Genomic DNA, 15,603 nt, shown 5'->3' on the forward strand with positions numbered 1-15,603 from the left:
AGTTGTTTACTGCAAGTTTCCCCAGTGTATATTACATTCCTGCCATTTTTTATATTTAAATATTTGAGATTTATCTTTTTATTGGTAATTATTGCCATTTAAAAACATTTACTCGACGATGCTTTATAGCTGTAGTGCACTAATGGCAGTGTGTCAGAAGTGAGGGGCACTAGCAGGGCTGGGGTGGCTGTGCCTTGAGAGTGAGGAGACTGGCTGGGCCAGGGGGCTGCTGTTTGGGAGTGAGGGCACAAGCAGGGGAGGGAGGGAGGTCGGTCTGTGGTTTGGGAGTGATGGGCAGTGGCATGGGTAGAGACAGGGCATTGACATATGAGGGCTGCTCAACACCACAAACCAGCAGGTGGGACAGCTGTGTCCCGGGAGCAAAGTGGGCCGGGAGAACTCTGACTTTGCATGATAAAAATACAGAATCAATTAATCAATAAGACCACATAATATATGTTACAGTGATAGTGGCCCTCTTGATTAATTGCAGAAAAATATGGATTTTGCAGTTTTCAGATCAGATAAGTTTGAGGTACTACCAGAGAATCTGGGATTTTAAAATAGAGAAAACCAGGGTCCCTGCTTATAACCTGTAGGGCAGGCAGCACCTTACAACTAAGAACATTTTTACTCACGAAGAGAGAAAAAAGTTAGGCAAAAAACAGTATTGTCCCCATGTTCAGTTCTTACAAATAACTGCATTTCAACTGCATTTCATAACATAGCAGTGTACTAGGTATTAGCTTGTGAGCGTTTATTGGTGTTAACTTTTACTTCGTAATTTGGAAATGAGTGGACACAGACTCAGTTTGCTTTAATTTGCATTATAAGTTTATAAAGTTAGTAGTTTTTACATTAGCTTTGAATAAGGAGGTCTAAAAACAGCGAGAGCAGTCTTATGAGAGGCAGTTCCGCTTTCAGAATGATGATACTCAGACTGTTCTGAAACTGTTAAAGGATCTGCAAGACAAAGAGTGAAAATGTAGGAGTTATGAAAAAGGACAAAAAAAAATTGCCCTGAAAAATAAATCTTGATGTCTGATGAGCTGAAAAGAATTTAGGTCAGAGAAAGCTCTGAAGTAGCAGCAAAGTTGTCTGTACATCATCAAGATTTCTTTGAGCAGACCCTCAGATGATGGCTTCAGTGCAGTTCTGACTATTTACACCAGCTGAGGTTCTGCCTGCTTCAGTTTATTCTGGGATTTGCTCACCAAGCAGCTACACAATGATTCCATCTTTCATTGGGGCCCTACCTACATGTCAGGCCAGATGAAAAAAGTATGGCCATAATCCTTCCCAGTCCATGCAAAAACTTGTGTTGAACCAAATACCTTACTGGATAAAGGCCAGGCAAAACAAGGCGGGTGGTGTTATCCAGCCAGGTCATAGTATAATATAAGTAAGGTTAAGCATTTGTTGTTTTGCCAAAAAGGAATCCTTGAAGAAGGGGGATGCGAACAATGCTTTTTTATCTGAAGCTGTACAAGTTAGAAAAGTAGTGGCATCTGGTGCTAGTATTAGAGATCCTATTCCTTATGTACTAACTGCCAAACAGTGCAAATGGTCATTTTTGAATTATGAAAACAATCTTCATGGGCTGCAAACTGGGATTGGAATAAAATACTTCAAATGTAATTTAAGTTTTGCCAGTTCAGTAATCAAGTCCAGACTGAATCCTCTCACCTCCTCACTCTCCTTGCATTCCAGATGCGTTCAGTACTCATTTAACAAGGTTCATGGGGATATGGGGCTTCAGTTTCGTTTCCCTTTTTTGTGGCCAGAATTGTATATTCATCAACATTAGGGCCACATAATTTACATCCATCCTTCCAAACTGTAGTCTCAAATTCTATTGACCAGATGGTCATTTAAGTTTTGTTAGGGTATGTGCCCACTATTAATTGCAGGTACAGTAAAGAGGCCATCTCTAAAATATGTGCGCTTTGAGATGAATTAACTCAAAAACAAAGTATCTCAGGGTGTACCAACAAGATATTTAGCAGAAAATAACGCTATAAATATTTACCATCTGCATAACGACTGTTTGGATCCTAAGAGTAGGGTAGATACAAATACAAGTGTCTGGGCTTTTGTCAGGGCTTGTGAAAATATATTTGTCCAAATGTTGAGTTTAAATGCTGGTTACTTACCCATCGCTCCTCATCTGAGTTTGGAAATCTGACTGCTTTGTGTAGTTGCATTCAAAGCAATGCATTAGCTGTTTGGGATTTTGGGATGCTTTTATTTGTTCAAAAATTTAAGTCCACAGAATTGTAATCTTTTGAGAGAGTCTGTAGTTAATGGATACATTTCAACCCATTTGTTGTGCTTTTTATTAGCTGTATGAGATTTCCATTGTATGAGATTTCCATATAAACTTTGGTGTGACACTTAAAATCTTTTAGTATTAGTTTTGTTCATGTGCTGACCCTTTGTTTAGTTCAGGTATTGTGCACAGTTGTTTTCTGACAGCTTACTGTGTAAGCAGAACCAGGGGACACATCAGTGGTGCATCTGCTGCCTCAGCAAACTATTCTTTCAAATTGTATATTACACAGAAAGGGTCAGATGTAAAATTATAATTAACCTTCAGTCAAGTTGAAGCTGCATATTTACAATTGATGTTTTTATTAAAAGTGGTCTTCAAGTACCTGACTGATGCCTAATTATCATGATTTGTCCAGTGTAGCTTGAGAATATTTTATTTGATGTTGGAAACTGTTCTGAGATACTGGAGATGATACTACCTCAGATCAGTCTGTACAACAGTATTGGCTTTATGATTGGTAAGATCCAAGCTACTAACGAAGGGAAAATGAATGGAGATGATTCATCTGTGGGTTTTTTTTCTTCCCACTCCAGTCTAACAGTGGAAAAAGGATTGGGTGTGAATTTCTGCCTATCTTCACACTTGATTGGGTAGAATCTTGGTCCCCCTATGACTTGTTGAATCAGTACAAAAAATCTGTGGGCTAGTAAGTGCATTATTACCACAGAGACCGTGTAGTTACTTGCCTTACGTGTACCAAGCACTAAGCTTGAGTATTTACAGCTTCAAAAAGTGTATTGCCAGCAATGCTAGATACTTAACTGCACCAGACCAGTCCCCAGGGAAAGGCTGTTGTTCTGGGGTTTTTTGCATCACTCATACCATTATATTACATGCTGAGCTACATAATTAGGTTTTTAGATTGAACAAACATTCTGCTCTCCCTTGACCTTCTCTTGCGGAGGCTGATTGGCTAAGAGCTCCACCAGGGCATTTCAGTGGCTAATCTGATGTAGCCCTGCGTATTGGTATCACAATAGGTCAGCCTATTCCCTTCCGTAGGGAGCAAGGTTCGCTTGGCACTAATGTTTTTGAAGCATAGGAACAGTTCTACATTATTTATGTTTCATATTTTCCGATTTGTGGTCTCTGCCAGGTCCTGCTTCGTGTGTGTTTTTAGAAAACCTGGCTTTGAAACTTAATGAAACTTCAGATTTATATGATACTTTGTAACACCTGAGTGCCAGCCACAGGAATTTTGTTTTGTTGAATGCTAATGGAGAATTCTGAAGTGGGGCTTCACACACGAAGCTCTAGATTAGGTTGACACTACTAACTTAATGTTTGAATTAAGATACATTCTGTTCTGTCACTGTAGTAATCCAGTTGTATTTTTCACTATGTCCCTTTGCAGAGATTAAATTCAATCATGAATTTACATGATGAAGGAATTCTCCAGAAAAACACATGACAAATGCATGCTAATCCTATCGTCAGGTGACTGTCAAGACTATTGGAAACCCCATTCCAGACGATTCTCTTAACAGCACTTGGCCCTCTCCGCATAACAAGATATACAAAACACAAAAGCCTCTGAAGGCTTTCCACACTGAATACCTATAATTTGCAAATCTGGCTTCTATCACAGTTACTGTAATACATACTCCTGCAGTTGGGAAAAGAGGGCTAAGCATACTGTAGCCACCCAGGTCTCGGGTACAGAAGATGAGCCCAGAGCATCTTTACTGGTAGACTTCTGGCTCTTGTGCATGCCTGTACCTTGGATGGACAGGATGTGCTCAAACCCCTCCCTGTTGGGGCACAGTGCTGCTGCCACTATCTACAAATTGTAAATGTCCACCGCTTGTAACATTTCCTTGTTCCCCTCCACAAGGCTAAAGTGGTATATGGGGCCTTTATATCCTTGTCAGCTAAAAAGGCTTTGCAGAAACGAGTTCTATTTCATAGGTAAATAAGTCATCTTAAATAAATGGTTTACTTAGCTGTATGAAAAATTCAAGGATTGAACTGGTTGTCTTGTAAGTTTTAGCCATATTGTAAAAGACTTACAGATAAGAGATTAAAAATAATAAATAAAACTAGCATACATACACCCTAAAGATGTTTTCTGTTTAATAATGCAGTTAATGTGGTGCAGTTGCTGCACTGTCGATAGTCAAACAACGTATAATTAAGCCTGACATTACTTCCTTACTTAAGGATGTCCCCTCATGCCTGCTACAGAACAAAATGTTATGAGTCTAAAGTAAGATCCATAGCTTTGAATTTGAAGGACATTTAGATGAAACTCAGCATTACCTGTCAGAGATCTTTTAGAGAAAGATCATGCTTTATTTTTGGGTTGGACATAAAACTGTGAAGCATTCAGTTTTTGTTAAGCATTAACGTTTTAAAACATTGGATTTGTAATAACTATATTTACTCCTAATTTGGGATACAAACTCTCACAAAACACAGTCTTGTTTACACTCGTGATCCCATTCGTGCTATTAATAATGATTAAAGCTTCCAGCTTGAACAATGAGATTTGAACCTATGTTTGTTCTACCAATTATCATGAGAAATAATGCAACATATAATTTACATTCTCTATAGCTGTTTTCTTTAAAGATTATCCAAATCATAGAATCATGGAAAATTAGGGTTGGAAGGGACTTCAGAAAGTTGTCTAGTCCAGTCCCCTGCTCAAAGCAGGACCACCCCCAACTAGATCATCCCAGCCAAGGCTTTGTCTAGCTGTGTCTAAAAAACCTCCAAGGAAGGAGATTCCACAGTCTTTCTTGGTAAGCTGCTCCAGTGTTTTACTGCCCTCCTAATAAGAAAATTCTTCCTAATATCTAACCTAAACTTCCCTTGCTGCAACTTGAGATGGTTGCTCTTTGTTCTATCATCTGCCACCACTAAAAACTGTCTAGCTCCATCCTCTTTTGAACCCCCCTTCAAGTACTTGAAGGCTGCTATTAAATCCCCTCTCCATCTAGATTTCATAGTTTTCATAGACATTAGGGCTGGAAGGGACCTCGGAAGATCATTGAGTCCAGCCCCCCGCCCAAAGGGCAGGAAGTCAGCTGGGGTCATAGGATCCCAGCAAGATAAACATCCAATTTGCTCTTGAAGGTGTTCAATGTAGGTGCCTGAACCACCTCCGCTGGGAGGCTGTTCCAGACCTTGGGGGGTTGGACAGTAAAGAAATTCTTCCTTATGTCCAGCCTGAAACGGTCTTGTAGTAGTTTATGACCATTCGACCTCGTCATCCCTTGGGGCGCTTTGGTGAACAAACCTTCCCCCAGATCCTGGTGGTCACCCCTGATAAACTTATAGGTGGCCATCAGATCACCCCTGAGCCTGTGCTTTTCCAGGCTAAAGAGCCCCATGGCTCTCAGCCTGTCATCGTAAGGTCTGTTTTCCTGACCTCTGATCATGCACATGGCTCTTCTCTGGACTCTCTCAAGCTTCTCCACATCCTTTTTGAATTGTGGAGCCCAAAACTGGCCGCACTACTCCAGCTGCAGCCTCACCAAGGCCGAGTACAAGGGGAGAATGACATCCCGGGATTTGCTTGAGAAGCACCTATGGATGCAAGCCAGTGTTTTGGTCACTTTACTAGCCACAGCATCACATTGCAGACTCATGTTCATCTTGTGGTCAATGATGACCCCCAAGTCTCTTTCTTCCATAGTGCAAGCCAGTGTAGCACTGCTGAGCCTGTAAGGATGCTGCAGGTTTTTCTTGCCACGGTGGAGAACCTTGTATTTTTCAGTGTTAAACACCATCAGGCTCTCGTCTGCCCAGTTGCTGAGCCTGTCCAGTCAGCCTGGATCATCTACCTGTTTTCTGGTCTGGATGCTTTGCCCCAAAGTTTGGTGTCATCAGCGAACTAGGCCAGTCCACTCCTGACTCCAATATCCACATAGTTAATGAAAATGTTGAACTATATGGGTCCAAGGACAGAGCCTTGGGAGACCCCACTGCTCACATGACACCATGATGAGTGACTTCTATCAATTACTACGTTCTTGGTCTGACCATGGAGCCAATTTTCCAGCCAGTGGATCGTGGTGGACCCAAGGTCACAATTGGCCAGTTTTGCCAAAAGGTGATCATGGGATACCAGAACAAAGGCTTTTTTGAAGTCAAGATATGACATCAATCTCTTCTCCCTTGTCCAGGTGATAGGTCACCTGGCCGTAGAGGGAAATCTAAGCCTGGTTCCCCCAGTCTCTCCTCAGAAGTCAGGTCCTCCAGTCCCCTCACCATTTTTGTTGCCCTCCTCTGTAGTGTCTCCATTTTGTCTGCATCCTTTCTGTAGTGAGGGGCCCAAAGCTGAGCACAGTACTCCAGATGTGGCTTCACCAGCGCTAAAGAGAGGGGAATAATCACTTCCCATGACCTACTGGAAACACACCTGCCAATGCAGCACAGTATGCTGTTAGCCTTCTTGGCAACAAGGGCACACTGCTGGCTCATATTCAGCTCATTGTGCACTGTAACCCCCAGGTGCTTTTCTGCAGAGTGCTGCCCAGCCAGTCAGCTCCCTGCCTGTATTGGTACTGGGATTGTTCTGTCCTAAGTGCAGGACTTTGCACTTGTCCTTGTTGAACCTCATGACATTTCTTCTGACCCAATCCTCCAATTTGTCTAGGTCACTCTGAATCCTAGCCCTACCCTCTAGCATATCTACCACTCCCTACAGATTGGTGTCATTTGCCAACTTGCTGAGGGTGAACTCTATGCCACCTTCCAGGTTTTTGATGAAAACATGAAACAAAACCGGCCCTACGACCAACCCTGAGGCACTCCACTAGATACCAACTGCCACCTAGTAGGTCTGTGTGAGTCGGCAGCGATCTGATCCAGCTTCGGATCCGGCTGCTTTGGATGTTGGTGATCTGATCCAGAGCTCCAGACCAGTTTTCCGCTTCGATCCACCTGAAGAGGCTTCAAAGCTTCAAAGCCACTTCTGAGATCCGGCCATAAGGTTTAATAGGGACTCAATGAAATATCTATAACTTTGTTCTTTTTTGTCTGATTTGGATTAAACATGCAGGGATGGTAGCCTCTGCTGCAAGCATGAAACCTGCCAAGTTTCAAGAGGATTGGTGCAGGGGGTTGGGGGAAACTGTACCCCAAATTATTGAAAGCAAAACTCCTGTCACGTCTATGTGTTACAACACAGGGGGGTCAAAACTGCAGGGTTGATAGCTCTTACTGAGGCCACAAAGCCTGCCAAGTTTTAAGAAGATCGGTTTAGGGGCTTGGGGGTAACTGCCCCTCAAGCTGCAGACAAGCAAAACCTGTGCCATGGGTGACACTGTGTGTGTTAAGGTGCAGCAGGGTGACAGCTGCAGGGATGGTGGCCCCTGCTTTGATGCCTGCCAGCTGTTGAGGAGATTGCGGCAGGGGGGTTCTGGGGCCCTGCACCCCTAGCTGCTGACAGACAAAACTCCTGCCAAGACTGTGTCTGTCTTGGGCCAGTTGATTGTCTGTATTGATTCTTTCCTCTCCTTAGCCTGGTTTTGTAGGTGTTGACTGATGCTCGTTAAGTCGTTATGTAGTAGCTGGGCCCTGAGTCCCTGGTCCCTGAGTGAATCATGACTGATTGATTGATTGGTAACTGGTAACACAGCAGCTCAGCAGCCAGGCTTGCAGCAGTGTCTCCCATCCCCGCCCCAAGACAGACACAGTCAGTCCCACAAGCACCCATAGCATGAGTTTTGCTTGTCCACAGCTTGAGGGGCAGTTCCCCACAAACCCCTGCACCGATCTTCTTGAAACTTGGCAGGCTTTGTGGCCTCAGCAAGAGCTACGACCCCTGCAGTGTTCACTCCACTATGTTGTAATGCCTAGATGTGACATGAGTTTTGCTTTCAAGAATTTGGGGTGCCATTTCCCCCAAACCCCTGCACTGATCTTCTTGAATCTTGGCAGGCTTCTCTGCAGAGTCTACACCCCCTGAAAATTTCATCCACATTGGACAAAAAACTACAAAGTTATAGATACTTCATTGTTTCCCGATTATACCCCATGGACGGATCTCTGAGGCGGCTCTGAAGCTCTTCAGGAGCTCTGAACTGCTTCGGGAAGCCAAATGAGGCCAGTGCTTTGACCCGGATGTGCTGCTTCGGATATCCCCAAAGTGTCCGAAGCTTCTCCAGATCCAAAGCTCTGTCCTAAGCCTCGCACAGCCCTACCAACTAGACATTGAGCCATTGATTACTCCCCTCTGAGCCTGATGCTCCAGCCAGTTTTCTATCCACCTTACAGTCCGTTCATCCAGTCCAAACTTCCTTAGTTTGCCTGAGAGAATGTTGTGGGAAACTGTATCAAAAGCCTTGCTAAAATCAAGTTATACCACATCCACTGGTCTCCCCACATCCACAGAGCCAGTTATCTCACCATAGAAGGCGATCAGGTTGGTTGGGTATGACTTGCCCTTGGTGAATCCATGTTGACTGTTCCTAATCACCTTCTTGTCCTTCAGGTGATTAGAAATGGATTCCTTGAGCATCTGCTTCATGATTTTTTTGAGGGACTGAGGTGAGGCTGACTGGTCTGTAGTTCCCTGGATCCTCCTTTTCCCCTTTCTTAAAAATAGGCACTATATTTGCTCTTTTCCAATCATTTGGGACCTCTCCTGATCATGAGTTTTCAGAGCTGATAACCTGCGGCTATGCAACCACATAAGCCAACTCCCTCATCACCCTTGGGTGCATAATACATAAGTGCAACTGAAAAAAGTAAATAAAGTCAAGCTGAATGTGCCACTGCTAACATACATTTCCTCAGTTAAGAAGATAAAGTGCAGAAGACAATGGAAGAGGAAAAATAGTGAATTCTGGCTCTAGATGAAAATACTGCTGTTGAAAGTTTTCCAGAACAACATGTACTTGGATCATTATAAAAGAGAAGTTTGTTGAATGTCTAAGCCAAATGACCTAGCATGTTGATAACACAGGGCATATTTTGCAGTTGTATAAATATTTAATTTGTTTTTCAGTCTACAAGACAAGTAAATTAGATTTGTTTTAGCTAAAATTGAAACACAACTGCCTTACTTTTAATACTTGTACTTTCAAGTTAACTGCAATAACTATATCATTTATTGATAACTACACTATTAACACTCAGTTAGAATAGGGAAATGTCAAATGTGATGATGAATTTTAGTCCCCTCTCCACTCGTACCTTCCCCGAGAAATGTAAAAAGACTTGCCTTCCCATTGAGTCTCTACATTTGTGGAGAAAATGTCAGTATGCCCGCAGTTTATTCAGATTTAAGGCATTAATTTACTAATTGATTGAGCATTATACAGTGTTATAATTAGGGACCCTGGTTTTCTTTGTTAAATAATCCAAAATTCTCTGATAAAAAATAGAAAATTCTCTCATTAAAAACCCATTTTTTCCATGATTAAAATGAAATGCCATATATATATATATATATATCTATATAGGTATATAAAAGCCTTACTCTGTCTGTCTATAATGCTTTATTTACACCCTTGAATGGCTGTCTTGGCAACCAATCAGTATGTGAATAAAGCATTAGGGACAACAGGCAGCAGAGTGCTGCCATGACGCGGGGGACGGGAGGGGAGCTGGCCTGTCCCCCTCCCCCCTGCTCTGTGGAGGTGTCAGTAGTGCAAGGGGACGGAACGGGGTCAGGGCCACTGTGGCGGGTGGAGGGTTGGGGGGGAGCAGCCCCAGGTCTGAACCTGAACTGCCAGAGGGGAATGAGATTGGGCCCGGACTGGCGGGTGGGTCTGGATGAGGGGAGTGGGGGCACAGGGTTGGAAGCTGAGCTGCGTCTCTGCCAGCCCCCCGGGGGTCATGGGGGTGTAGTGGCTCTGGCCTGGCCCTGAAGCAGGGAGGGTGCGGGTGGAAAGAGTGAGCCTGGCTCTGGGCCTCTGTCCCTGCCCAGCCCTGCCCCAGCAGGCAGTGGCAACAGAGGAGATGGTGGGGGGGAACTGGTCCTGTCTCCTCTGCTGCCTCCAGGTTGTGAAAATGGAGCAGACAGGGGAAGGGGGCAAGGCCAGCACTGCTGGCCATGCCCCTCCAGCCCTGTAGGTGGCACCAATGGAGCAAATGTGGACAGATGGGGGTGCATCCTGGCCAGACCCTGAAGCAGTGGGGGGGAGGGGGAAGTGGGCTCGGCCCTGAAGGTGGGGGTGGGGCCGGATATAGGCCTCTGTCCCTGGCTGCCCCTCCCCCCACCCCTCATTCTTGATGGGCAATTGGCTAGTGTGTATGTGTGCGTGTGTGTGTGTGTGTGCGTATGTGTGTATGTATGTATGAATCAGTTGAACACAAAGGGTGCCTATACATGAGTAGTGAGGCTGATCTGGCATGCTGTAATTACTTGATTAATTGAGTCTGCTGGAGCATAGTAATTACTGTGCTCCAGCAGCCTCCAGCATCTCATGTACATTCCCATGCTTAAAAATGTGGATGGTGGAGCTTTATCTAAAGTTCATTTGGGGTTTAGATAAAGTACCCTTGCCAGCATTTTTAAGTGTGGGGATACTGATACACAAGACACTCCTGGCACTTTAATTACCGTGCTCTCAGAGCTGCTTTAATTTGGGACCCTGCCCCCCCCACTCCTGAAGCTTGTGTTTAAACACCCAATTTTTTATTGATATATTTATAACTTTAAAGCAGTTTGGAAGCCTAACAGTGCCTTGATCATTATAATAAAATAAATTCCAAATACCCGTATATTTTGGCAGTTGATTTTAGTTGTTTCAGCATGGAAAATGAGAGCTTCCTCTGCTCCCTTCACTCACCGAGACGTGGGTCCAGCTACAGCTGTCTCCCCCCTGCTGCTCTGTGGCACTGAGCAGCCCTGATAAATTGGTGCCCTGCCCCTGCCCTTGTTCCTCACTCCCAAGCCACAACCTCTCAGCAGTGCTGGTGCCTCTTACTCCTGACCCGCTGTTCCCTGCTCCCCCGCCCATACCGATGCCCCACCCTCCCGACCCACAGCCCCTCATCCCCACTGGTGCCTCTCGCTTCTGACCTGCAGCACTCCTACAGCTGGGAGATTGCTGCAGCTCTGGTCTTCCAGCTGCAGTACAGACTACATGTGCAAATTAAAGCTGCATAGAAAGCAGATATAAAGTTTCTGCACATTTTTGAGCAATAACTTTATAGCTGGTTGGCCCTTTTTTTAAGGCACCATAGTTTATTTGCATGTGTAGCCAGTCTCAATTCATTGCTCAGTTAACCAGGTAATTGTGCAATAGATGTACTAAAGAAAGCCTATATGTCAGTGCCACTGAATTTTGTTCAAGCAGAGAAATAGCTTATTTCAATTGTCATTATTTCTCTATTTCTTTCATGTTTCATTTTATGATTCTAAATCTACCTCCTTACTATGCTGCCTCTTGTTCTCATTTCCCTTCCCCATTGTCTCTGTTTTTGTTTTCCAGTGATGCATGCATTTGTTATGACAAAAATCTTTTTAGTTTATAGGAATCAGGTAGGACATTTGCTGATTAAATTCACTAGTGTCAGCCAAAAAAAGAATTCTAAAACACTTAGTCGCATGTTTTAAAGATGATTTATGAAAAGAAGGGCACAATGGTTGTTTTGAAGGTGGTATCTTAAACATTTTTAATCTAATACTTTATATTTAAAATTGAGCAATTATAAAAGAACTAAAAAAGGTCAGTTTGTTACCTCTAACTAAAGCTGTACATGGAGACACGTTAGTTGTGTGTTTTCTTTTCCATAGGTTACAGAATGAAAAATGGATGAATGTAAGAGCTGGTGACATCATTAAACTGCAAAATAATCAATTTGTAGCTGTAAGTAATTCGGAACATTTTCGCCAAAGTATAGTTCAGAGGAGTAGAATAGTAACGGATTCTCTCCACGTCTTAATTTTTATTTGTGTGTATCTTCTTGTTGATATTGTTTCTCTTACATGTTAACATAGAGCTTAGATTTTTCTTTGAGCCTGTATAGTTTTTACTACATTCCTCAAAAGGATCATATTATAATGAAACATGCACCTGGGTAAAGGTTACACATGTCCCAATGTATTCATAATACTTGTATGGACAATAACTCTTCTCCATTTGTTCGTGTATGCCCAGTTGTACAAGTCCTAACGTGGTCCTTTTACCATGGTAAAATGCTTTATCCTCCCAAGGTTTCCTATATGATAAAAGCTCTTTCAAAGATATGAAACAACTCAGTCTTGTAGATTTTGGCCCCAGTTGCCGTGTGTTTTCAGTGGAAGCTCACTGAAGTACATGGGGCGAAGATCTTGCATTTGCCTTTCCCTTTTTAAAAAAAAAATGTATTGATTAATGCACTACATAGATTTATTAATTTCTGGGTGGGGGGAAGACAACAAGAAACAAAACCCAAGAGAAACATTATAAAAACAGGAACATCCAAAATTGTACTTGGATAAACACTTAATGTATGGCAGGAACTTTTTACAACAACAGCAATGAAAAAAAAACACTTTTTGGGACATCTAATCTATTCCTTCCTAGGTCAGTATTTTCCTGTACTTAATTTCCTCAAATGTATTATTGAATCATTTAAATATCATTAATGTTAGTACTCTAGGTATTTGCACACATCTGTTATCTCAGCACTAAGGTTTGCCTAATAATACCAAATGTACACATTTGCAAATACAATTTCAAGGATAATATTGCTCTGGTTTATATTTTGTCTTCCACACGAACAGTGGTCAGCTCCTCAAACATTCCCTTTCTTTCCTTTTTCTATGGTTTGAAACAGTGGTGCCCAACCTTCTGGCCCTGTGTGCAGGGTATGTGGCACAGGGTGTGTCCATGAGCCAGATCCTGCATGGGGTCAGCATGTAGGGTCACTCCTCCTTGCTATGTTTTTGTGGTGCTGCAAATTTCCCAAGACATTTTTAGTGCTTCAGATAAATGCTTATCCATAGTCCCTGACTCTCCTATGTCAATCCAGAGCATTTTAAGAGTTATTTCAAAAGTTTAGACTATTAAGGAAATATTTGTACAGTGTTTCAAGAGAAAAATAAAGAGAACATTATAATGTATCTCAAGACTTCTTAGTATTTCATGTAAACCATTTCTTATAACTTTCAGCTTGTCACAGATGATACAGTATATTGTCATTTCTTTTTACAGGCTGATTTATTACTTCTGTCGGGTAGTGAACCACATGGTCTCTCTTACATTGAAACTGCGGAGCTTGATGGGTAAGTTTTAACTGTTGCTATAGCTAATAAATACTAAAGTATGCTTAAATAAAAATGTAATGCGTGTATGCATTGTCTCTACACACACCAGCTATTGAGCCTAGATAGAATTTATTTCTAATATTTTTGTGTTCCCTTTACATGTTCATGTTTGGGTGTATATGTTAAATGTGATCAGAGTTTTAAATATGATTATCATAACAAATTGCAGAGATCAGTCTTTTGGTCCATTGCAGGTGCTTCTAGAAGACAATAATGAGGCAGGTCACTCACTTTCTTGTTTACCTTGTTGGTGGGTACTATACGCTCGGATACTAGGCCTGTGTGAAATGGAACTATTTGATTGGGATTTGGTTGATTCAGAGGCCAGTGATTTGATTTGGAGATTCGGATAGCTTTTCCAACACAATTTGGCCGAATCGGCTTCGGAAGATTTGGTGCTAATTCAGAGAGATTTGGAGATCTGGCCATAGAGTACAGTGGGTAATTAATGAAATATCTATTACTTTGACATGTTTTGGCTGATTTGGATGAAACCTGCAGGGATGGTAGAACTTGCTGAAGGCATAAAGCCTGCCAAGGTTCAAGGAGATAGATATAGGGGTTTCTGGGGAACTGCACCTCAAATTCTTGAAAGCAAAACTCATGTCGTGTGTGTTAAGCCACGGTCAGGTGAAAGCCGCAGGGATGGTAGCCCCTGCTGAGGACATGAAGCCTGCCAAGTTTCAAGGAGATAGGTCTAGAGGTTTCTGGGAAACTGCACCTCAAGCTGCTGATGAGCAAAACTCATGACATGGGTGACACTGTGTGTGTGTTAAGGCACAGGGGCGTGAAAAATGCAAGCATGCGACCACAAAGCCTGCCAGCTGTCAAAGAAATAGGTGCAGGGGGGAGTTTGGGTTCTGGGGTCCTGCATCTCTGGTTGCTGACAAGCAAACTTGTGACATAGGTTCTTGTGTGACTGACTGTGTCTGTCTTAAGACACAGGGGGGTGAAAACTGCAGGCCTGCTAGGCCCTACTGTGGCCTAGAAGCCTGCCTGCTGTCAAGGAATTAGGTGCAGGGGGAGTCTGGGTTCTGGGTTCCTGCACCTCCGGCTGCTGACTCATGACATGGGTGGGTGACACTGTGTGTGTGTGTGTGTGTGTGTGTGTGTGTGTGTGTGTGTTAAGGTGTGCCCCTGGCACTGGAGCCTCTACATCAACATGGTAGTGTGCCCCAATGAGGCTTCCTCCTCCCCTAAAGTCTCAGCTTGGTCCACCACTTTACATTACAGCAGGTAAGACAATCTGGTATCTTTTTGGTAGGGCAACTGTATAGTTAGAGAAATGTATTTTAGCAAGGTTTTGGGTTGAAAAACCCTTTGTCAGGCTGAGGAAGTACCTGTAGTTGGTGTGTCTGGTCCTGGATGGAGGAATAATAAAGAAGCCAGAGGCTGGCCTGGTATGCAATGCAGGGAAGAAAGCCAGTCAGTGAAAATTGAAATGGAGGTGTCTGGGGGTGAGGGACAGGCTGGGGGAGGGGGAATGTAGCAGTGCAGGTAAAATTGCAGAGGTACCTGGGGAGTCGGGATGTCTGGCGGGTTATAGCATGTTAGAATTTCACTGTCTATATTGAGTCCATCAGTTTCTGTATCTGCTACCTAGGAGGCTGATGAAGTGCAGTTCATAGGTCTGGCTCTGAAAAGTGGTTTGAAAATTCAAACAAGCACCTAACCTCATCACCAGAACTAAAGCCAACTTTCTACAGCTCAAAACACAAAACCTGTCAACTATTTCCACTACCTATGAGTGACTGGTGCCTCCTGAATCTGGGGGGGCACCCACAGGAGCCACTGACAGTGGTGGCCCTGTCGGGGGGGCACCAGCTCTACCGAGAGCATCAGTGTCAGCCATCGGGGGGACACGTGCACCCCCATACACCTCCTACCAGTAGCCTATGCCAGTACTCCCACAAACTGCGTACCAGAATCATCAAAGATAACAATACCCAGCTACCTGTGGGGGCACATTCCTCGCCAAAAAACACTCTGCCTCCAGTCTCTCTGATCCTGATCCTGCCTGATCCTGAGACGGAACAATTTACAAACCTCTTTTCACAGC

The 15,603-nt window shown here is 43.4% G+C and overlaps 1 protein-coding gene across 1 annotated transcript in view; it reads left to right on the forward strand.

The window, feature by feature from the left end:
* Positions 1–15,603, forward strand: part of ATP8B4 (ATPase phospholipid transporting 8B4 (putative)) — a 210,387-nt gene that overhangs the window by 92,097 nt on the left and 102,687 nt on the right. The window contains 2 exon segments of the mRNA XM_090028242.1: positions 12,030–12,102; positions 13,432–13,502. Of these exon segments, the coding sequence (XP_089884368.1) occupies positions 12,030–12,102; positions 13,432–13,502 (144 nt within the window).

Source organism: Crocodylus siamensis, chromosome 15 (assembly GCF_052110815.1).
Source record: "Crocodylus siamensis isolate JL-2025a chromosome 15, ASM5211081v1, whole genome shotgun sequence".
Taxonomy (NCBI): Eukaryota; Metazoa; Chordata; order Crocodylia; family Crocodylidae; genus Crocodylus; species Crocodylus siamensis.